The following is a 23,637-nucleotide window of genomic DNA, read 5'->3' as shown; positions in this document are numbered from 1 at the left end:
AGGACGGTTCCAGAGTCCTGGGAAGAAGGAGGATTGAAACTGGGAGTGGGGAAAAGATGGAATCAGGGCCTACATGTCATGATAGATGTGAGGACAAATGTAGCCCTGTATGTATGGGAAGGAAGCGAGAGGGAAGGACACTTGCTCATTTGGCCCATGGACTGGACGGTCCCCACTCTTGATGTAGGCTGGTCGTTGTTTTTGAACCATTTCCAGGCAGATGCTTCCGAGAAGTCTGCAAGCAGGAAATGAAGGCCATAGTTTTCCTCCATTGTACGGCACCTAGCAACTGGTATGCAGAGAAGTCCATTTAAGACAGGCTTCACTCACTTATTGTAGGGTCGCCATATTTCAAAAAGTGAAAATCTGGTTTTGTCCAACATTGTTGCAAAACTAATAATAATAATAATAATAATAATAATAATAATAAATGAAGTTTTTAAGGAAATTCACCAAAATCTACACTTCCGATATGTGCTGCCTAACATCCGGATCTTCCCAGACATTTAAGCAATTTCCGTCCAGACACAGTTTCCAGTGGCTGAATCCCGGTTATGTCCAGGAAATTCCAGACATATGGCAGCCCTACCTAGTGCCCTCCAGCTACTTTGCACTACAACTCCCACCAACCTTGGCCAGCACAGCCATGTAGTCCAAAATAACTGAAGACCATCAAGCTGGCAACAGCTAATTTAAGCTGTTGTGGCTAATAACCTTCTTTGTGAATTTGTTTGCTCCCCTTTCAAAATCTTCTAAAGCTAGCAGCTATCACCACACCTTGCATCACCCTACAGAAGTTTTTTTTTGGGGGGGTGTCCTGGAGAGGTCCTTCTCTGTGGCAACCCCTAAATTGTGGAATTCCCTCATTACAGAGGTGTGTCTGATTTGTTCACTATACTGCTTTCAGTGAATACTGAATACACCCCTCTTTACCCTGGACTTTGACAACTGAGATGTGTGTTTTCAGGGCCCACCCTATTCCTGATTTAACTTAATTCTAAATTTTAAATTGTTGTAACCCACCCTGGGACCTGTTGGTGAAGGACTGGTGGTGGTGGTTGTTGCTGTTGTTGTCATTATTCCATAATTCAATGTTATACTGTGTGAAGAATCCCTTTCTTTTGACTGTCCTAAATCTACTGCCAGTATTGTTAAAAGGAATGACCAGGCCTTTGATTGGGAAGCACCTCAGCTGATGGTGGGATCAGCATAAACCTTTTCATGAGTTCTGTTGACTTCCATTTGTGGCTGTGAAGTTCACAGCTCATTGACTGGATGTGGATAACACAAGCATGCATATTGGATATAAGTATCACTTTTGGGGGGCAATTGCCACCTCTTTGTTTAATTAGTTTGTTTGCCTTGTTTACATTTCATTATAATCTAAATTGACAGCCCCATGTATAAATTAAATGCTAATCTCATATGGCTAATTTTGTTTTAGGGGTTCTCTTGTAAACATATTTATTATTTCGTTTTAGCAGGCTGGAATTTTAAGAACATAATGTGATATTAAGTGTTGCTTGTTAGCCTCCTGCACAATGCGTGCTGTTTTTAACTCTTTAGATGGAGCTCCTGAATCTATGTTCAGAAGCTTAGAAACAATGCCTCTCGCAGAGTTGCAGTCACTGGAATTTCATTCCGTCTCAGGAGACTGTTTCACATGTTTGAAGTGTAATTTCTATTTTGGCCTGTATTTATTACAACTATTTCTATCCTGCTTTCCAGGATAGGCGGCGGCGGCACGTCCCATTTCACCGCTTGAGGCGAAACGAGAAGTGCTGTCCTGTCTGCCACAGCTACCTGCCCTACCACCTCTGCCACACCAGTGTCAGTGCCAATTTTGGGCAAGATCGCACCCATTTCAGGCGAGATCTCATACACTCTGCAAGTTCTTGTGCGAGTTCGGCAAGATCTTGTTGGAAATCAGCGCTGAGGTGGCCAGAGGTGGTGGGTGGCGCAGGTGACAACAGCAATGACAGGGCAAGCGCTTCCCATTTCACCTCAAGTGGTGCCACCTCAGGGTCTTCTGACACCTGAGGTGGTGGCCTCACCCTGCCTAATGACCTCGTAGGCCCTGAGGATAGGACTAGTTCTAAGGTGGAGAAGTAACATTGACTTACATCTTTTTTAAATATGCACGGATCCTTCTCACAGGGGTGCAGTGGATCCTGGTCAATAAGGGCAATTGGGGCACAGACTTCAGTCAGTCAGTCCCCACCTGCCTGCTTTCTTTATTTCCAGGGGGTGGCACTGCCTTTCATTGGCTCTGCCTCCACTTACTGTTGGTTTCCTTGCCTTCTACCTTACTAGTCCCAATGGACACCAACAGCCATTGCAGGAGTGGGAGAGAAGACTGGCCTGAGAAGGCCTTGAAGTGGTTTTTGCTTGCCTGCCTCCTATTCCAAGAATGCTTCCCACAGGACAGTTGAGTGGAAGATTACGAGTCATGGCGGTAGGAAGAGTGTGTGCATGAATTGAACAGTGGTTAGTCTTATTTATTTATTTTTTATTTGGTTGCAATTTTGTTAATGTTAAGATTGTTTTCTACATCATTACTGTTGTAGTACTTAGTGAATCCTATGACTGTGCTGTGTAGCTTATTTTTGCAGTTGTTTTCTTAACAGTGTTTTATAGATTGTAATGATTTTACTGATGGCTTGGTAATTATTCTATCTGGTTTATGTTGTATTTGCGGTGCTCTGTTATTGTTATTTATTGTTTGTAAGCCACTTTGCGGTTCATGTGGATGAAATGCAGCATAGAAATATTAGCAATCAATCATTCGCATGAGGAGGAGCAGGAAATGGAAAATCCAATTGGAGCTGGCCCTGATGTGGTCATCATCACCTGTCTCCTACTTTCTCCTCTTAGGCCTCCTCATGCAGCACTGTTGTGGTGTTTTCATAGCAGCTGTGAAAAAGGAAAATTTCATGCTGGGGATCATTAGGAAAGGAACTGAAAATAAAACTGCTGATGACATAATGTCTTCCACAGCCTAGCATATGTCCTGGGATGGACTCAGCTGCGACTAACCCAGGGCACAGTGAAATGCTGGCTTGAATCAAAGAATATGTCTGTCACATGCATTGCAACATTCTTTTCATTTTCTCCATCATGCAAGTTTAGGGGACGGTGGCACAAGGTTGAGAGGCCTTCCTGCCTCATTATCTTCTCCGGTGGAGGGCAGCTTATAAGAATATTAGGGAGGTGAGGCATCCAGACCTCTTCATGTCCCCTGTTACTTCAGGGACATGACAAGACCTGGATTATGATATGAGCCTGATCTTAAAGTAATCTAATTCAAGACCAAGGCCAGATTAGCCTTTATTAGGTGGGCCTATTCTAGATAGAGATCAGGGAGCCTTGCTTATCACTACTCCAGAGTCAGTTGCCTCCTCACCTACATTCAGTTATTCTCTTTTATTTTGATTCTCACTTTGGTCACATCCAAACCATACATTTAAAGCACATGAGAATCCTGGGAAACTTTGTTCATTAAGGGTGCTGGGAATTGCACCTCTGTATCCTGTCCCTTCAAAACTACAGCTCTCGGGATTCTTAGAGAGAAGCCACATGCTTTAAATGTGTGGTGTGCAGATGTGACCTTTATTTGTTCTCATCCAGTCCATCACTAGACACTGGTTTAGCATTTCATCCAATTCAGATGAAAAGGAGAAGCAGAGCTGGGTGTCATAATATGCCACTTGAAATCCTGTGACTACATTGAAGTAGGTGTTTTGAACAGCACAAAGGGCAGGATAGAACCCATCATGAGGTGGAGCAGAGATCCTCAAGTTTCCATCACCTTCTGTGCACTGCCTACCTGGTAGGAACAGAATCACCACAAATGCAGTGCCTCTAGCTGACAGACAGATTTATGTTGCAGCTGTTGACAGTTGGAGTGCATTGTGATTTATGTACCATTCTTGTGCTCTGTAATATCCGAGTTGTAACTTAATACCATGGTAGATCCCTGGGACTGAAGAAGCCTGAGGGGAGGTCATGCTCTGATCTCTGCTGCCAGCCAAGAGGCCTAGGGCTGCACCCTTTGCCTCTCAGCAACAACATCCTGGCAAGAGGGAGACCAATATCACCCTCCCTGTTTCAGTAAAAGAGCAGCTGCTACAATGCTTGCTTTCTGCTTTCCTTTTGTATTAGATTGTAAGCTTGCGGGTTAACCTTATAATAGATACACAGAACTTAGAAAATTTGTGGTGTTCAATAGCAACAATAACAGTAGTAGAAGTAGTAGTGAGGGCTGGCCCACCAATGAGGAAAGATAAGGTGATCGCCTCAGGTGGCAGGATCCACAGGGGTGGCAAACCCAGCTTCCAAGGGATGCATCACCCACTGCTGCCACCACAGTGTCAGCAGCAGCTACAGCATAGCCCTTGGAGGCCGGATCTGCAGCCTCCTCGACAGCCTACCACCTAAACCTGCCACCACGGCAGTCTCTCAGTGAATAGACGCATTGCTGGTGTCCTCCCCCCACCCCCCACCCCGTTCCTGATGTTGATCTTTTTCCCCCCACTCCATTCCTGATGCAGAACTTCACTGTCCTCTTCTTCCCTGGCAGGATACACATTTAGTGGTTCTCCTCAGGTGCCAAAATGCCTTGGGCCAGCCCTGGTAATGGCAGTACTGATGCTATTTGTATTTGTGCTGTAGGATTTTACTTTATTTTTTTAAATGTTAGTAGTGTGTCTCTTGATTTCCCGTGTCTTAAAAGGCACCCGATATAGACAGATGAGAACTACAGTGGTACCTCGAGTTAAGTACTTAATTTGTTCCAGAGGTCCGTTCTTAACCTGAAACTGTTCTTAACCTGAAGCACCACTTTAGCTAATGGGGCCTCCTGCTGCTGCCGCGCCGCCGGAGCCCGATTTCTGTTCTTATCCTGAAGCAAAGTTCTTAACCTGAAGCACTATTTCTGGGTTAGTGGAGTGTGTAACCTGAAGCATATGTAACCTGAAGCGTATGTAACCCGAGGTACCACTGTACTGATACAAAATGGGGGAAGTTATACAGAATAAATGCCCCTACCCACTAGAAGGTCTCATTGGAGCCCGATGGTGTAAGGGGTGTGTGTTCACACTCCCCAACTGACCGCTTTATGAAGTCCAGTTCCAATGTATGCCTTTTCCATATCTGTAGGGCTTTTGAGCCTTCATACTCAGAAGAAGTAGATCTCTTTCCCTCCCCATCCATTTGACTGGCTCCCCGCCCCCCAGGGCTATCAATAACATATTAACCGGCAAATTGTGTCGTGAAGCTGTGAGGTGACTCCACAGTTAGTTTCAGCCTTATAATATATGAGTGATAGCTTTTGTGGCTCACGCATCCTCCAGCTGTGCTTCTGCAGCACAGTTGAAGTGCCAGAGTGTGAGACACGTGTGTTTTCCCCAGGGAGATACAAATTGCCCACAGGAGGAGGAAAATCTCCCCGTGATAATTACCTGCTTTTTTCAGCGTATCAAATGAGATGCGTACATGAAATGAGAATCACATTTCTGCTTCCTATCTGAACTGGCCCTTCCTTACATATCTTGGAGGGTTTAAGTCCTCTCTCAGGCCTGAAAGGGGCTTCCTCTTGACTGGCGTTAACACATCAGCATTTTCAAAGTGTAGAGTGAGCAAGAGGAAACATGATAGAGGTATATAAAGTTTTGCACAGTGTGGAGAAAGTGGATAGAAGGAGGTTTTTCTCCATTTCTTGTAGCACTAGAACTCATCCAGTGAAGCTAAATGTTTGAAGATTCAGAAAAGACAAAATATAGTCAGCCTGTGTTTTGATGAGCTTTCCCTCCAGAATAAATGGGAAAGCCAATACAGTGGTACCTCAGGTTAAGTACTTAATTCGTTCCGGAGGTCTGTTCTTAACCTGAAGCACCACTTTAGCTAATGGGGCCTCCTGCTGCCGCTGTGCCACCGCTGCACGATTTCTGTTCTCATCCTGAAGCAAAGTTCTTAACCCGAGGTACTATTTCTGGGTTAGCGGAGTCTGTAACCTGAAGCGTATGTAACCTGAAGCGTATGTAACCCGAGGTACCACTGTATTACGCTGTTATGTTTCCAAACATGCCTGTGGCCAATGCAGGTCTGAAACCAGTGGTGTCGCCGGGTTGTGTGCAAAGTGCTCTGCCCAAACGGTGCTTTCAGGCTCGTCTCTTTCGGTTCATTACCTTTCGTTCAACTCCCCATAATTGGCTTTTTGTTCTGTGTGCCTCGAGAGCTGTGAGAAACCAACAGCACCAAAATAATGCAGCTTTTGCTGCAGCGCTTGATGTGAGGGGGTGGGAAGGAATGAGCTGTAGTACATTTTAAACAGCAAACACCACTTATTCCATTGGTTGGCAGTCAGTTGTGTTGAGGGATTGTGGGTTCTTCACCCCAGCAGAGATTTTAAATCAGGACGTGCATATCTTTCCATGGGCGTTGCCAAGTTGGGGACGGACAAAAATTACTAAATCAGATCCACAAAAATTCTAAAAAGCATTGAAAATACTCAATTAACTGAGGTTCTGCCCACTCCCCCCAGAGAAACCTGCCCCAGTAACCAAAGCCTGCTGTAATGTCCTCTTTTGAGAGGATTAACCAAAAAAAAGCTCATTAACTTTGAGCTTCCTCCTGAGTTGCTGGCCACTCTCTTCTGATGGAGATCAGTGCACAGGCTATCGTGGCATACCCTTAACTAGCCTGCTGCCCTCAGGTGTGGTGTAAGATGCTGTCCTGTTGCCAGGTACAATTGCCAATCTAATGAACTTCTGTGCGAAGAATGGAGACGACCACTGTGTCCTTTTGCGTTGGGCAGCGAAATGTTTTAGGCCAACACTGTGAAATTGGACAGCATCCTCAAGTCAGAAAGCCTGAGTTGCAGTGGCGTAGCGTGGGTTGTCAGCACCCGGGGCAAGGCAAGTAATTTGCGCCCCTTAACCCGTGGATTTGCGCCCCCTAACCCGTGGATTTGCGTCCCCTAACCCTAACCCCCAGATGTTGCGCCCGGTGCGGCCGCCCCCCCCGCACCCCCCACACTACGCCACTGCTGAGTTGTGCTTGCTCTTGCTAGTGCAGGGGTCAGCAAACTTTCTCCACTGTCCCTCAGACCTTGTGGGGGGACGGACTATATTTTGAAGGGGGAAAAGAACAAATTCCTATGCCCTACAAATAATCTAGAGATGCAATTTACAGTGGTGCCCCGCAAGACGAATGCCTCGCAAGACGAAAAACTCGCTAGACGAAAGGGTTTTTCGGTTTTTGCGTTGCTTCGCTAGACGAATTTCCCTATGGGCTTGCTTCGCAAGACGAAAATGTCTTGCGAGTTTGTTCGCTTTTTTCTTAAAGCCGCTTGAAGAGGCGCAGTTGTGACGGACCGTGCTTCGCAAGACGAAAAACATCGCAACACGAAAAGACTCGCGGAACGAATTAATTTCGTCTTGTGAGGCACCACTGTAAATTAAAGCACACATTCGATTCATGTAAAATCACACTTATTCCCAGACCGTCCACAGGCTCGATTTAGAACGCGATTGGGCCTTAGTTTGCCTACCCATGTGCTAGTGACTCTCTGACTCTTATATACGCAAGCGGAGGGAGCGGGAGGAGGGGTCTTGCTGAGGCAGCCAAGTTGTGCTTCCTATCCCTCCCTCTGAGCAGCGTGGGCGATGAAGGACTGCATGCTATATCTTCCTTCGCTCAGCAGATTCAGGCACCTGCTGGAGGGATTCACCATCCGGCTAAGCCAAAGTAACTGCCTCTCTCACTGTCCTGCAGCTAGATAATCTGGCATTGAGGCCGTCAATCCAATCAGATGGAAGCTTAAGGGTCTTAAGCACATTTCTGGCTTTTGTCAGCTAAAGGCAGCAAACCAGCCATGGTTGGAATAAAAACAGCTCAGGAAACGGAAAGAGCCAATCCCTTTGGTGTGATGAAGGCATTAAACAGAGTGAATTTGGCTCTCAGCAAGGTACTTGCTCTTAAGGCAGCCCTGTTCAGGGAAGTTTTTAATATGTAACGCTGTACTGTTTTTAACACTTGATTGGAGCCGCCCAGAGTGGCTGGGGAAACTCAGCCAGATGGGCGGGGTATAAATAAATAAAAATTATTATTATTATTATTATTATTATTATTATTATTATTATTATTATTATATTCAATTCCTTGCACATCTCATCTACAAACCCTTCTCCTCTCCACACTTTTCTTACTGAGAGCCATCTATGCATTTAGAATATCTCAACCTGGTGCCTTCACCTCAGTGCACTAATTATCCACTGTAGGAATTTTGGTCTTGGGGGAGCATTCTCTTTTAGAACCACCCATCCAGAACCAGCCCAAGACATTTTGGCACCTGAGGCGATCCACAAAATGGCACCTCCCTCTCTGCCAGGTCTTGGTGCCAATATAGAAATAACGACGACAATTTAAATGGAAATAAAATACCTCTTGCCATAGTGGGGAAGGCTGTGGGGCTGTGGCTGGGTGACCTGTGTGCTTCCTCAGTCTGGTACCCAGGTACTAATGGGTGATTCCAGTGCCCTTGCTATTATGGTTCTTTATCTCTAAACTGGATGTGGACCAACCAGACAGCCCTTCAAAGGAAAGGACCGTCCTCTGATAGCCCTTATAAATAAAGGATTGTCCTCTGCATGGGGCCACCAATAGCAGCTCGTGGAGTGGGATGCCATTTTTGGCTTCCCAGCACAGAGGTCACTTGCTGGTAACGGAGAGGAAGAGGAGGAAAGTGATGGAGAGGTTGGGGCAGTGTGGGCACAGTGGCAGAGCTAATTTGACACTCCTTCCACTGCACTGCCCTCCCTACTGACCCCCCACTCTGTCTCTGTGATGCCATCATGCCCAGCTCTGCCCTGTTGGCTGCCACGGATGACCACCCTAGAAGAGAGCTTTCTCAAAGCATTTTCAAAACCTTTGATCCCCATTCACCTAAATCATTACAATAGTAGAAGTCATTGCAAGGATTCCCGCCAATGTAATTCTCTTCTCTCCTCCCCACATACATGACCTGTGCCATCTTCAGATCTGCTCTGAAGGGTTGGGAGAACCCCTGGAACAGATTTAGGGGGTGCATGGGGTGAGGAGAGTGAGAGAAGGTTCTGTCACACAAGGAAAATCCCTGCACTAATGGAACCTTAACGTTAGTGCTATGCTGAATATAACCCTTTGTCTCTAGGCTAGCTTATTCCTCTCCTATCTGCAGAAAAATCTGAATAATACTAGCTTCATAACAAGCTTAATTTTCTCTATAGCGGCTGAGTTGAAATGACTTTTTTCTCCTTTTGCTAAAAATTGCATCATTGTTTGTGTTGATTATTGTCAGGGTTACTTCCAGATCCTAGCTCACAGAGGATCACGCTAGCCAGCGGTTGTTGATTAAAAGTCTTTATTGAGTTACAGTCTCCATTCTTGAGCTGCTGCGTGCAACCCTACGCCTTATGCTTAGGTCGGCGAAGCTCCTTCTGAGTCTCCGCCCCTTGCGCACCAACTTAATATCCTAGCCCTGCTCCACCTTTTCCGCCTGACAGTTCTCCTCTGGGTCCCTCTGCCCCCCTGGGTCTCTCCCTTCCGGGATTCTTCTGACGCTGACCCCCCTGACTCCCCTGTCTCCTTGCGCCGGGCTTTAGGACCTGGCTCTCTTTCCGGGCTGCCTACTGTGCCACCTTCCTGTGCATTTGAACTTGGCGCGCGCGCCCAACCTTCCACTTTCCGTCTAACCGTCACTTCGCTCCCCGATGAAGGTGTGGCCACTCCTGACTCGTGCCCTCCCTCCTGTTGTGAGCTGCCAGCGCTAGTTCCCAGGCGCTCTTCCTCTTCCCTACTCTCTGGCGGTGACGTAGGTCCCGATCTCCAACTGCTCCCCTCTGAGTCCCCTCTGGCTCTTTCTTCCTGGGGTGTCCCCCTAGTCTCCCCCCTTGCCCTTGCCACTGGTGCTCCTCTTTGTGAATCTTCTGATTCACTGGACAGACTCGGAGATCTCGGGTCGTCGTCGTCACTCATCCTTTCTTCTGCCTCCTCCCCCTCGCTCTCTGTTTCCTCCCTTGCCCTCGCCTCTGCTCCTGAACCCCTGACATCCATCCCCCCCTCAAAGCCCCCCCTTCCCCCCTCCCCTCCCTCCGGTGCGGGAACTGGGTGCTGCAGTGTCAAAGGGACGAATGTCGGGTACAGTTTGCTTCCCGTGGCCGGCCTCCATCCGCAGACTCCCGGTTCTTCCTCCCTGCTCTCGTCAACGACGGTCACCTCTGCTTCCATCTCCGTGCCGCCGTGCTCGAGACCCTGGTTGTCCCCGAAAAAGTCCATGTCGGTCTCTCCCTCGCTTCGTTCTGTAGGCGTAGCTCGTCCTGGACCCTCCAGCCACTTCCTGCGCCACTGCTCCTCTGGTCGATCATCCCACCAATACGAGGGTTCTGAGGCAGATCCCGAGGGTGACCCCTCCGGGGAACGGGCGTCTCGTGTCGGTTCCTCATCCGAGTCGAACCCCCGGAACGTGCTGGCTGAAAGCGTGGGCGTGAAAAGCCAGTCGTCGAAAAAGTCCGCCGGCATTGGCCTATGGGGAAAGAGGGCATGAAACTCTTCCTTGAGCAGAGGTTCATCTAGAGCGTAGCCCGGCACCCAGCTGTTGGCATTGGCCGGGGTGCCCTCCTTAGCGAGAAGGTATTCTACCCCCTCTTCCCCCCATCTGGAGTCCAAAATCTCCGTGACTTCGTTGAGGCGCACCTCCTGTGCCACTCCCCGTTGCCTGGTTCCCTCTCGGAGCGGACTCGGCGCCGTGCCGGGTTCCTGAAACCTGTGCGGTGCCTTGTAGGGAGTGAGCACCGATCTGTGGAACACCGGATGCATTCTGGAACCCTCCGGAAGCGCCAGCCTGAAAGCCACCGGGTTGACCTGCTCTTCGACTTGGTAGGGCCCCAGTTGCTTATGCCCTAGTTTCTTCTTGGCCAACGACCTGGCCGGCACTGCGTGGGCTGCTAACCAGACCCAGTCTCCCACCTGGATCTCTTCGCCAACCCTTCTGTGTTTGTCTGCCTGCACCTTGTATGCGTGTTTGGCCAGCTCCAGGTGCCGCCGCAGCTGATCGTGAACCTCTTGCAACTCCGACGCGAACGCATCTGCTGTCTGCGGCTCCCCCTCCACCAGTCTTTCCAGTCCTGGGAAGGTTCTGGGGTGCCTCCCGTTGTTGGCGAAGAACGGCGTGACCCCCGTGGACACGTGCTTCGTGTTGTTGTAGGCGAACTCGGCGAGCGGCAGGTAATCCACCCACGTCGCAGGCTGTTGATTCGCATAGCATCTCAGGTACTGCTGCATGATGGCATTGACCCGCTCCGCTTGCCCGTTGGTCTGCGGGTGTCTCGCCGACGCCAGGTTGATCTTGACGTTTAGGAAGCCCATCAGCTTCTGCCAGAAGTTCGAGATGAACTGCCGCCCGCGGTCGGACAGAATAGACCGTGGCAGACCGTGAACCTTGAACACGTGGTCTATGAACAGTTTGGCGGTTTGTTCCGCCGTGGCCACCTTCGCACACGGGATGAAATGCGCCATCTTGGAGAACAAGTCCACCACCACCAGTACGGCCGTCTTGCCCCTCGAGCTGGGCAGATCCGTGACGAAGTCCAGGGCGACTCTCTCCCATGGCTCGACCGGAGTTTGCAGCGGTTCCAACAGTCCGGCCGGCGGTCTGTGCACTGGTTTGGCCCTCTGGCAGGTGTCGCACCTCGCCACGTAGTCCGCGACCTCCCCTCTCATTCCGGGCCACCAGAAATCCCTGGCGACTAATTCCACCGTCTTCTCCTTGCCAAAGTGCCCGGCAGTGGGCGCGTCGTGCAGCTGATGCAGTACCTTGGCGCGAAGTTCGTCTCCCGGCACGTAGATGGCCCCTTTGCGGATGAGCAATCCATCTCTCAGCTGGAACCCGTTGGTCGCTGCCGTGCCCCTTCGCATCTCAGCCATCTTTGCTTGCGCGAAAGAGTCATTCTGCAACGCTTGTCGCACCGCCTCCAGGTCCACTGTCGCCGCAGCGCACGCCCACACTGTTGGCGCGAAGATGTGCATGGCGGCCGCTGGCGTGGCGTCCTCCAGATACTGTGGCTTACGGGATAGCGCGTCCGCCATGATGTTGGTGTCCCCCGGGACATACTCTATTCGGAAGTCGAAATTCGCAAAGAACTCAGCCCAACGTATCTGCCTCTGGTTCAGGAACTGTGCCGTGCGCCAGTGCTCCAGATTCTTGTGGTCCGTGCAGACCTGCACCGTGTGCTTGGCTCCAATCAGGAAGTGCCTCCATGCTTTGAACGCTGCATGAATAGCCAGCAACTCCCTGTCCCAGATGGTGTAATTCTGTTCGGACTTGCTGAGCTTCCTGGAGTAAAACGCTCCGGGCCTCCAAACCCCCTGCGGGTCCTTCTGCAGCAGGACTGCTCCGACGGCCCTGTCCGAGGCGTCTGTTTCAACTCTCATCGGCCTGCTAGGATCGACATGAAGCAGCTGTTCCTCCGAGGCGAAAAGACGCTTGAGTGCCTGAAAGGACTGCTCCGCCTGCGCTGTCCAGATGAACTTCTTTTTCTTGGAACTGAGCGTGTCTGTAATGGCTGCAGTCTGCATAGCGAAGCCTTTGATGAACTTGCGATAGAAGTTCGCGAAGCCGACAAATCGTTGGACCTCCTTCCGGTTGCGTGGGCTTTTCCAATCCAACACCGCTCGAACCTTGGCGCTGTCCATGGCGAGCCCCTTGTCAGACAACCTGTATCCCAGGAAATCCACCTCCGTCACGTCGAATTGGCACTTCTCCAGCTTGGCGTAAAGCCTATGTTGCTGGAGCCTGCTCAGCACTTCCCTGACGTGTCTGTCATGCTCCTGCTGCGATTCCGAAAAGATCAGGATGTCATCCAAGAAACAGACGCACGTCTTGTAGAGGAGCCCCGCCAACACGTGATGCATGAAAGCTTGAAAAACGTGGGAGCCATTTTGCAATCCAAAAGGCATAACTCTATATTCGTAGGTGCCCAGGGGTGTGAACATGGCTGTCTTCCACTCATCTCCTTCCCGCATGCGAATCAGGTTGTACGCCCCTCGCAGGTCCAACTTGGTGAACACGCTGCCCTTGCGTACTTTCGCGAGGAGGTCGTCGATTCGGGGCATGGGGAAGTCCGACGGCTTGGTGACACTGTTCAAAATGCGGTAGTCCACCACGAGCCTTTTCTGGGGCGTGTCTCGCTTCTTTACAAAGAATACAGGACTGCCCCCCGCTGCCTGGGACTCTCGGATGAAACCGCGTTTCAAATTATGATCAATGAACTCCTTGAGTTCCTGCAGTTCGTCTTCAGACATGGAATACAGCTTCCCTTTGGGCAGCGCTGCCCCCGGCAGCAGGTCAATCTTGCAGTCATATGGTCTGTGGGGGGGTAGCTTGTCTGCCTCCTTCTCGCAGAAAACCTCCAAAAATTCTGCGTACTTGTGGGGAATCGCTTGCAGCGTGCCGAGCAGCAGCTGTGACTCCTCTTGCTCCCCTTCTTGCTGGGGCATGATGCAGTGTTCAGCACAAAAGGAAGAACCGAAGGTCAGCTGCCTCTGGTACCAAGCCAGCGTCGGGCTGTGCCTGTCCAGCCAACTCATGCCCAATACGATAGGCGTGTCTGAGAGTTGAGTGACGTTGAAGCTGATAATCTCCTTGTGATTTCCAAGCCGCAGCACCATAGGTGGCGTCTGCTTCACCACTTGCCCCCCTAACAGCTCCCTGCCATCCACCGTGACAACCTGCAGTGGCAGCGCGGCAGGCAGCAACTGTATAGCGTGCCGGTCGACAAAGTCCTGCCCTATGAAGTCTGCATTGCTTCCCGAGTCGACGGTGATTGGCACGTCCATGGTGATTCCATTGGGTAGCTGGAGCGATGCGGTGAGCCTCACTACTGGCTTGGGCGGGAGGGGGTCCATGGGCGGTAAAATCTCTGGGGACTGCTTCACTGACACGTCTGGCTGGGCCCCAGTGCCTCCTCTTCCAGCCAGACATCGTCGTTTCCCTGCTGTGGTTCTCCTTGCTGCGTTGCTGCAGTCACCATTGCTGAGGCTGCAGTGTGCTTGTGGAGCCTCCGGGGACACTCTTTCGCCAAATGGCCTGGATCCTCGCAGATGTAACACTTCCTGTTCCCTCTAGGAGGCTTCGCTTTCACTGCTGCCGGTGCTAGGGCTCTGGCTGCTGACTGAGCCCTTGCACTCCCAACCTCCATCGGTTCCACCCCTCCCCCTGTTGGGGGCGTGGATTGCGCACGCGCTGCTTCTCTGGGAAGGAAGGAGGAGCCCCTGGCTGGTTCGCGCCCGCTGCGCCCTTCGTCCCTGCTCCACGGACGTTCTTCCAGCCGCACTCCCACCGCCAGCGCCCTCTGAACGATCTCCTGCGTGGTCCGGGGTCTCTCCCCCCTCGCAATCTCATCTTTCACCGAGCTGTTCAAGCCCTCCCAAAAAAGGTCTCTGACGGGAGCCGAATCTCTGTCCCATTCCAGGGCACTGACCAAAGCGAAAAAGCGGGCATGATATTGCCGTACGCTGGCCCTCCCTTGTCTTAGTCCGTGCACCTCCCTTCGGGCAAGATCCACGTCAATGCTTGATAAAAAACAGCCATCCATCGCTTTAATAAAGGCGTCCGCATTTTGGAGCGCAGGATCCTTATCCCTCCACAAATTGCGCAGCCATGCTTTAGCGTCTCCATGCAAATGGGACATGATGAACCCCACTTTCTCTTGTTCATCTCTAAAGTCTTTGTGCAGTAGTTGTAGTGCACACATTACGTCTGCTCTAAAATTGGGGTACTGTTGCAAATTCCCATCGAAGTGCGAGACCAGACTGCCTGTGCGTCTCCCCAACCCAATCCCCTCTGATTTGGGTGTCTGTTGCCCCTGCTTCGTAAGCACGTCCAACCTGACCTGGAGATCCCTGTAGGCGGCCGCTGCGTCCTCCTCTCTCTTCCTGGACGCCACCGCCTCGGCAGTCAGTCGTGAAACCGCGTCTCTGAGTTCCGTTATTTGCTGTTCGGCCGTCATATTGTCTACCGTTCGTGAGCTTTCTTGTAGGCACCCGCTTTCCCTCCTCTCCGCGAGGTCGTGGATGTCCACAATTTGAGGAGAAGGAGCTTACTGTCAGGGTTACTTCCAGATCCTAGCTCACAGAGGATCACGCTAGCCAGCGGTTGTTGATTAAAAGTCTTTATTGAGTTACAGTCTCCATTCTTGAGCTGCTGCGTGCAACCCTACGCCTTATGCTTAGGTCGGCGAAGCTCCTTCTGAGTCTCCGCCCCTTGCGCACCAACTTAATATCCTAGCCCTGCTCCACCTTTTCCGCCTGACAGTTCTCCTCTGGGTCCCTCTGCCCCCCTGGGTCTCTCCCTTCCGGGATTCTTCTGACGCTGACCCCCCTGACTCCCCTGTCTCCTTGCGCCGGGCTTTAGGACCTGGCTCTCTTTCCGGGCTGCCTACTGTGCCACCTTCCTGTGCATTTGAACTTGGCGCGCGCGCCCAACCTTCCACTTTCCGTCTAACCGTCACTTCGCTCCCCGATGAAGGTGTGGCCACTCCTGACTCGTGCCCTCCCTCCTGTTGTGAGCTGCCAGCGCTAGTTCCCAGGCGCTCTTCCTCTTTCCTACTCTCTGGCGGTGACGTAGGTCCCGATCTCCAACTGCTCCCCTCTGAGTCCCCTCTGGCTCTTTCTTCCTGGGGTGTCCCCCTAGTCTCCCCCCTTGCCCTTGCCACTGGTGCTCCTCTTTGTGAATCTTCTGATTCACTGGACAGACTCGGAGATCTCGGGTCGTCGTCGTCACTCATCCTTTCTTCTGCCTCCTCCCCCTCGCTCTCTGTTTCCTCCCTTGCCCTCGCCTCTGCTCCTGAACCCCTGACAATTATGTATTAATTTTTTGGTGTGTTTCATTATAATTTTATGGCACATATATATATTTACTCCATTTTTATTCTTTTGCAATGCTTTGGGCGTCTCATGACTTGCAACCAAACACAGCGGACTTTTTAGGACACTCCATTCCATTCCCTCTTCTACCAGTTTTTCTGTTCAGTCTCCACTGGCTGTTTTTGGGTCAACCTCCCCCCCCCCTCCTTAGGCTTTTTTCCTAATGATTTTTCATTAGGAACTGAGAGAACTGAGATCATGGTTAGTGCATGATGTACAACTATGAACAATTTAAAGAATACTACTGTAGTTGCATCAACTACACATGAAATGACTGGGGGTACAAAGGACTTAAAGGTTTTTAAATAATTATTATTATTGTTATTGTTGTTATTTACTCATTCTTTACCCTAAAATCCCAACAAACAAACATGCATAATGGGATCTTTATAAAGACCACATGGTCTAAACCAGTGTTCCCCAATGGATAAGGGAGCCTCCAGACTGTCTGTTGGAATTTTGTGGGAGAAATTCAAATGCAAACCAGAACTTTCAGGCTTGTTTTCAATGCAGCGTTACATAAGCATCCAATCAGCACAAGGATTTCTGCTTCAGCCACAGGACTTCCCACCGATGCCCCCACATGCCATACCCAAATCTGTTCCAGAGGGACAAAACGGATTTAGGGACTGCACTGGGAGAAGAGAGGGAGGAGTCCCATTGTAGAAGCGGGAATCCTTGTGCTGATGGGATGCTTATATAGTGCCACATTGCATACAAGCCTAGGTTTGCACAGCTAAAAGTATTAAAGGGGCTCTGTGGTCCTAGCACAATAAATTCACTTTGGTTAAGAACTGGACCTTTTGCCTTTTGGAAAGTGATGGGACAATGCATTTTAAAAAGTGTGCAATGAACAAATGATTAATTAACAGGACAGTGTATAAGCACCCCTCAAGCAAATCAGAATAAATGTAGGGAAAAAGTTAATCATTGTTGTATAACCGCCATGCAAACAAATCAGAACAAATGCACGAGTAAGACAAGATACATTGCTGGAGAAAATAATTTCATAAAACTGTATTCTGATTATTCCGTTTTCTTTTGAGTCTGTGGCCTAGCTGAACTAAAAGGACCTGTACCTGCCTTTTATAGTACAGAACTAGCTGCTTTTAGGGACTGTACATAGTGAATGTCTGTTCCAGAATACTGAAAAGAATAAACCGTTTGGCTCTAAGGTGGTCATTGTAGGCATGAAAAGAGAATCAGCTGAGCATGGCAATTGTGATTGGTCTTGAATTGTTTTGTAGGCAGATGAAAGAGGACATTGGAAGACTTTTAATGAACAGGTAAATTAGTCAAAGACTTAATAAAGGAAGGTACTAAAAAAATGGTTATATGTAATCACATGATGTTATGATGAGCGCTGATCTAAAGAGCTAAATAATTTTGATTGGATCAAGATAAGGACATTGGGTTGGAACTATGAAGATTATTGTGATGCTTTGATTGGTGGAATGAACTGATGTATGTGTGATCTGGAAGTGTATCAATAACATTGCTTTGGATGTGGTTTTTTGCAGCCTCCTCCTTATTTTTGAGGTTGTCCTTATGCGCATTTATAATTCAATAAATGCCCATCTTTTCACTTGGAGCCTACATCCTTTTCATTTGGGTTTCTGCAAGGGTAACCTCCAGTCTAGGAATCCCTTTTTAAATTTATCCAACAATATAATCCAACCTCCATGTAAGTGTTGTGCAAGCAATGCTCAAGATACAGGTCATGTGGAGCAGCCCTAAGTCTTCGTTGCATATGCACAGGAGGTTGGGAGGCAGCCCTGAGTCATATCTCCGCTTATTTCTTGCTCTAGGTCCGCCTGGTCATCGCAGAAAAGGGGTTACCCTGCGAAGAGCGGGATGTGAGCATGCCACTGACTGAGCACAAAGAGCCATGGTTTATGCGCCTCAATCTTGGGGAAGAGGTCCCTGTGATCATCCACGGAGACAACATCATCAGTGACTATAATCAGATCATTGATTACATGGAGAAGAACTTCACAGGAGGTAACATTCTAGAAACCTTTTCCGGCTAGAATTCCCTTTTGATAATTATAATACCAACAAACCACAAGGTTTGCTACTGATTTATAGACATTGTTTTGCTTTTCCTGTCTCTTGCAAGCCCAGTACACTTCCTTAAGCACAGTTTCTTTGGCCACCTCACCTTAAATGCTCACTGATCCACAAAGGCATGAGGCGAGAGCAGCTGGGAAACCAACCAACTTTGGAGAAACAAGCCATAGTTTGTTTAATCATCTGTGAGACAACTCGTGATTAGTTAAAACAACCCATGGCTTAAGCAACCCATGGATGCTTACAGACAGCCACCCAATCTTAAACAACTCCTCACCCACAATAATACAACAACCAGACTTAACATGGACACTGGTACCAGAGCCTGCAATAAACCCAGATGCCAACTTTGCTGCCACATACACCTGGACAACACCACTACTGGCCCCAACAACATCAAACATACCATCTCAGGACTATTTAACTGCTCATCTTCTAACATTGTGTATGCCATCAAATGCCAACAGTGCCCTTCAGCTCTCTATATTGGACAAACAGGACAAACCCTACGCCAAAGGATAAATGGACATAAATCTGACATTAGGAATCACAAGACAGAGAAACCCGTAGGAGAATACTTCAACCCCCTTAGAAATTTTGGACAGGTAGTGGGTATCTATATAGAACCCACCCAGGAATCAACTCAGGAGGGTACTCTGACAGATCAGATGAGGGAGGAGGTTGTTGCTGGACCTCGGGTGGCAGAGATGGAGGGGGCTGTGGCCCAGCAGGAACACGAGTTGTTGGATCTGACAAATGAACTTGGAAAAAGCCAGATTTGGAGAGATAGAGAATCTCCCAGGACATTCTATAGGAGATCTCAAAGTAGCTGTCTTATTACAAAAGAATTTCAGAAATAGACTGGAAAGAGAAGTTGCTGAATTGCAACTTATTACCAAACTTAAAACCATAGAGAGACCTAGTCTGAATAGAGACAATGGATTCTTATTATACATGATTAAGCTATTTTTAGCCATCTCACCCCTTGCTTTTTCCTGCAAGTCCAATTGCAGTCGTTAACAGTCGTCAACAGGTTTACCACACCTATCAGCCAATCACCTGTTCCCACCACCCTTCTGAGTAATACCCCTCCCCACCCTCTCACTATATATAAGGGTCTGGTGACTTCTGTTTCAGTGTATCTGAAGAAGTGTGCATGCACACCAAAGCTCATACCAATAACAAACTTAGTTAGTCTCTAAGGTGCTACTGGAAGGATTTTTTTTAATTTTGTTTCGACCATGGATTTGTGTTATCTGTGAATCTGGTCATTGTGTAAGGAAGGTGACAACCACAGTCTCATTTTTAATTTTGGCAGAAGAACTCAGACCCTCCAAGTGCCCCTATTTTCCAGGGACAGTCTCTAATTTACAGAAGCCGCCCTGGTTTCTGATTTGATCCTGGCACGCCCCACTTTACCTTAGGACATCCTTATTTCCATCAAAGAAATATTAGAGGGTATGGGGTTCTGCAACTCCCGAGTCAAGGAGATTACCTTTAGAAGACATCTGAAGGCAGCCCAGCAAAAGGGACATTTTTAAATGTTTAGTGTTTTATTATGGTTTTTATATATGTTAGAAGCCACCCAGAGTGGCTGGGACAAGTCAAATGGATGGGGTATAAATTATCATCATCGTCGTCATTATGGAATAGGACGTCTATTTTCATCAGAGAAATGTTGGAGGGCGTGAGAGTTGATTTTACAAGGGAGCTATATCTACTTCTCTGTGTTGATGTCATCACTATGGCCTCGGTTCCCAGTTTTTATTTCTGTTTCCAAAGAATTGTCAGGCTTCAAAGGCTTAAGAGGGACATTTCAATGGGGTCTTACAGCTGATATCACAGATCCTGTCAGCCATGCAGGCAGAAGCTTTAAGAATGGCCTTAAAATAGATCCGTGAAAAAGGAGCCTTGGCAGCTTCTGTGTTCAAGTACTTTGCATCCAAATGAACTTCCCCCGCCCTTCCTTGCATTCAGCAAATTTTAGCAGGGGTAGGAAACACTGCCCATGACATATGAGATCTTGGATTATTAGAATGAGTTGCTTTTTGCTGAGTCCCCCTAAAAATACAACTGAGGCTCCAATTCTACATATACTTACCTGTACATAAACATGAAGACAGACACATTTTTTAAAAAAACTGTGGGACCAGTTTGGAAATGGCTTTTGGGATTCAGTCAGAACATGCTTTTCCCTTCCACGAAACAAAACAGTTCTTCAGAGGTTGGGTGTTCCTTGTTATTGTTGTGGCAACCTTAGAGTGAAGGGTGGGTGGTGGTAATAATATATTTTTAAAAAATATATGATAATTTTATATACTGCTTAATGCTAAGGTAACTCTCAAGCAACTTACGAATCTGGAGTTGTCATATATCCAGAATTTCCTGGACACAGCCAGAATATGGTAGTCGTAAACAGTGTCCAGGCGGAATTCGCTGAAATGTCTGGGAAAATCTGGACATATGGCAATCCATGTCTATATTTTGGCAAATTTTCTTTAAAATAGCTCCCAAACTTCAACTTTTGTGTCTGGATTTTCACTTTTGGAAATATGGCAACCCTAGCAAAACATCAAAACCAGTCGCACAACCTTGATAAAAATTTCTCCCCCACCTCTGAGTAAACATGTTTAGATTACTTATGTGCTTTCTCTGCAGCAAGGGTGCCAGCACTGATCTACCTGGGGAGCGCAAAATCTCTACTGCAGATAAAGCGTGAGGCGCAACTCACTTGTGCTTCCTGTTTCAGTTGTTTGTTGGGATGTGTAAAATGAATCTTAAGCCGAAAGAAGGTCCCTTGCCAATGCAGAGGGTGGAACAGCAAAGTTTCTCACCGCCAAGATCATGCTCTGTTGGCTACATTGACCAATCACACCACACTCCACAATTTAAGGACAGTGTTGTATTTTATGTCTTTATATAAATCAGTAAATCAGTACCGGTGATTGTTCCCTTTGCTTTTGTGAAGCAAGTGTTGCGGTCCGGAACCCAGTCTGATCCTTTTGTCAAAGTTCCCTGTGGGTCACCATGTCAAATGGTCACTAGATCAGAGTCCCATGTCCAAGAGGGCAAAGTCTATTGGCCTGCTGGGGGCCAGAGACATAGTCTAAACCTTAGGCTCTAAAGCAGTGATGACTGACCTGTGACCCTCCACTAGGTGTCCTTGGGCTCCAACTTCCATTGGTTCCATTCAGTGAGCTCCAAGTCAGGGAGGATGGGAATGGTAGTCTAGCAACATCTAGAGGTCCCACACCAAACTCTAAAGCCTGCTCTGCACATTGTAGCAGAATGGCATGATATGGCCCTAAGGTGTTAAGAATGGACTGTTTCCTACCACTTCAAAGTTAGTGTACACCTTATTGGCCTAACACACCTAAGTGGTTTCTATTGTTTTCTCAATTTGGAACAAACCTGGGGGACACACACACACACATCAAAATGCAATATTCACAAGAAATAACAAGATAGATATATGGATTGGGGTTAACATAATGTGTACGCCTCTTCCCAAACCTGTGGTGTAGAGCTCACTGGATGTAGAGTAAATGAGAGCGTGTACACAGCCATTTTTCAAATGCCTCCCTTCTCCTATTAGCAAAGAGATGCCCTTATTTAACTCCTTATTTTGGTAAATTGAGCACTCTCTTTTAATGAGAAAAGGGGAAAGATTGGAAAGAAAAAGCTTTTGTTATATTGGTATTATTTACAACTGAGATACTTTATTTGCTATGAGCAGTCTTATAAACAATCCATTAAAGGGTTTTGGCGCTGATTAAACCTTATATGGGCCAATTCAATCAAGAGCTTAGGGTGAGGAATTACAATATTCTATTAGGATTAGAGCCAGGAGATCTCTAAACTAGAAAGGTATAATAAGAGAAAATAAACAGGGGCTTTCCGCCCAATTAAATGCTCAGTAGTTGTTTATCTGTTAAGGTATGCGTTGATATTCTGCATGTGTTAACCTGAAAGAAATATTTAAGGGAGGAAATATCTCAAAGAAAAAAACCTTCCCACGCCTTGTGTGTGGAGCCAAACGCAGCAAGTCTGGGTGCACGAGAGAGCTCCCTAAAGCTGCTCTACTTCTCTATCTTCAGAAGACACATTACAAGCAGAAATCCAGAAGAGAAGGCTTTCCCATGCAGACTCACAGAAGCATCTTCAGCCAAATTTGTTTTTGGCACCTGTTATGTACTGAAGTTCTCACCCTGGGCCAGCAGGGGGATACTGTAGATAGTTCAGGTCCACATATGCAAATAAGGGATCGAAAGTGACGTTCAGTGATTGGATAGTTACAGGAAGTTGTTACAGTTACATTGTACTGGAGCTCTATATAAGCAGGCTGGCTGAACCCTTCAGTTCTGTTCTGACCTGTGAATAAACAAGAGCTGTTTGCAGAATCGCTGTGTCGTCTGATATGTTCAGCCACAACTTAACAGCACCCAGTTGTCAAAAGCCATGTGAGCCCAGGGGCAAGGCTGCCCCTTGATCACATGACAGAGCTCTCTCCACATGTAGAACACATCAAGGGGGCTGTTGGCTCCAGCAAAGCTCACAAAGTCTGGACACCCCCCCAAAAAAAAATAATGCAGGAAAACATATCTGCATAAACATACCGAAAAGCATGCTGTATGATTAAGCCACATTCTCTTGCTCGCAGTAATGAGCTTACAGCCCAGGTCAGAAGCCACTGACCTTCAGGTCTAGAAAAAACAACACCCCCTTTCTTCTCTGCGCCTCCAACCTGCTCCCCCCACACTTGGGCCCTGGCAAACAACAGCAAGACGTAACCACCCCTATCCAAAAAATACTGCACCACTGAATCATGCCAGTAAATTTACTCACTGTCCATTAAGTACTATCTCTTGAGCCGATAAAAATGAATGCCTCTGTAAAACATGGCCCAGATATTCTGAAGAGAAATACCATCTTCCTTCTTCCAGCATTGTCCCCGCTGCGATTTTAGATGTAACTGTAATTGAAAGACGGATGCCTGCTGTCGTGGAATGACTTGGGAGAAATAAGGCCAGCAACTGTAGGGACACTTGACATCCAAACAAGGGATGAATGGATGAGACACAGAGACAATGCATGTACAAACCTGACAGAGAAGATCTTGCAAGTGACGAGTTGATGTAGGAACTCTCAAGGTCTTGGATGCGAGGCAGCAAAAGATAAATTTGAGCAGTGAAGACCTGGACTCAAATTCGTGTTGAATCGTTAGAAGTCTTTCATTGCCAAATCAAATGCGCAATCCCAAATCATGTAGTTAATACAGACACTTAAAAGTACTGAATTATGGGCTTATGCTCAGGAAACTCTTAGTTAGTTACAATATTTGAATCCCTTCTCCCCTCAAAAAATGTTAGATTTCTTTTTCAAGCTTTGTAGTCTTAAAAATCAGACTCATTGCAGCCAAAAACCGGGCATAAAAAAAAAATTCAGGACCATTCTGCAGTGAACATACACACAAATGCAGATAGTGTATTGCCTTTCTAACTTGTATTAATTTTTTTTCAGCCCTAGTTGAAATCCTTGTAATGCTATAGCGTCCCTGGCTGGGCTCATCATCATCATCATCATCATCATTTATTTATTAAATTTCAA

At 47.8% G+C, this 23,637-nt stretch overlaps 1 protein-coding gene and 1 long non-coding RNA gene across 2 annotated transcripts in view; one reads left to right on the top strand and one right to left on the bottom strand.

Moving 5' to 3' along the window:
* GDAP1L1 (ganglioside induced differentiation associated protein 1 like 1) overlaps positions 1–23,637 on the top strand; it is a 51,433-nt gene that overhangs the window by 3,603 nt on the left and 24,193 nt on the right. Inside the window, exon 2 of the mRNA XM_082226359.1 lies at positions 17,769–17,961. Within this exon, the coding sequence (XP_082082485.1) occupies positions 17,769–17,961 (193 nt within the window). The remainder of the gene's footprint in view (positions 1–17,768; positions 17,962–23,637) is intronic.
* LOC309534443 lies at positions 2,618–5,596 on the bottom strand. Its single transcript, XR_014220730.1, has 3 exons — positions 5,460–5,596; positions 3,925–4,072; positions 2,618–2,913 (listed from the first exon to the last, which is right to left on the bottom strand). It is a non-coding gene; the product is annotated as an uncharacterized lncRNA (long non-coding RNA).

Source organism: Podarcis vaucheri (genome assembly GCF_965113315.1).
Source record: "Podarcis vaucheri genome assembly, chromosome: 6".
Classification (NCBI taxonomy): Eukaryota; Metazoa; Chordata; class Lepidosauria; order Squamata; family Lacertidae; genus Podarcis; species Podarcis vaucheri.
Note: the sequence above shows the minus strand (reverse complement) of the source record. Positions and strands in the feature narration are given on the sequence as shown.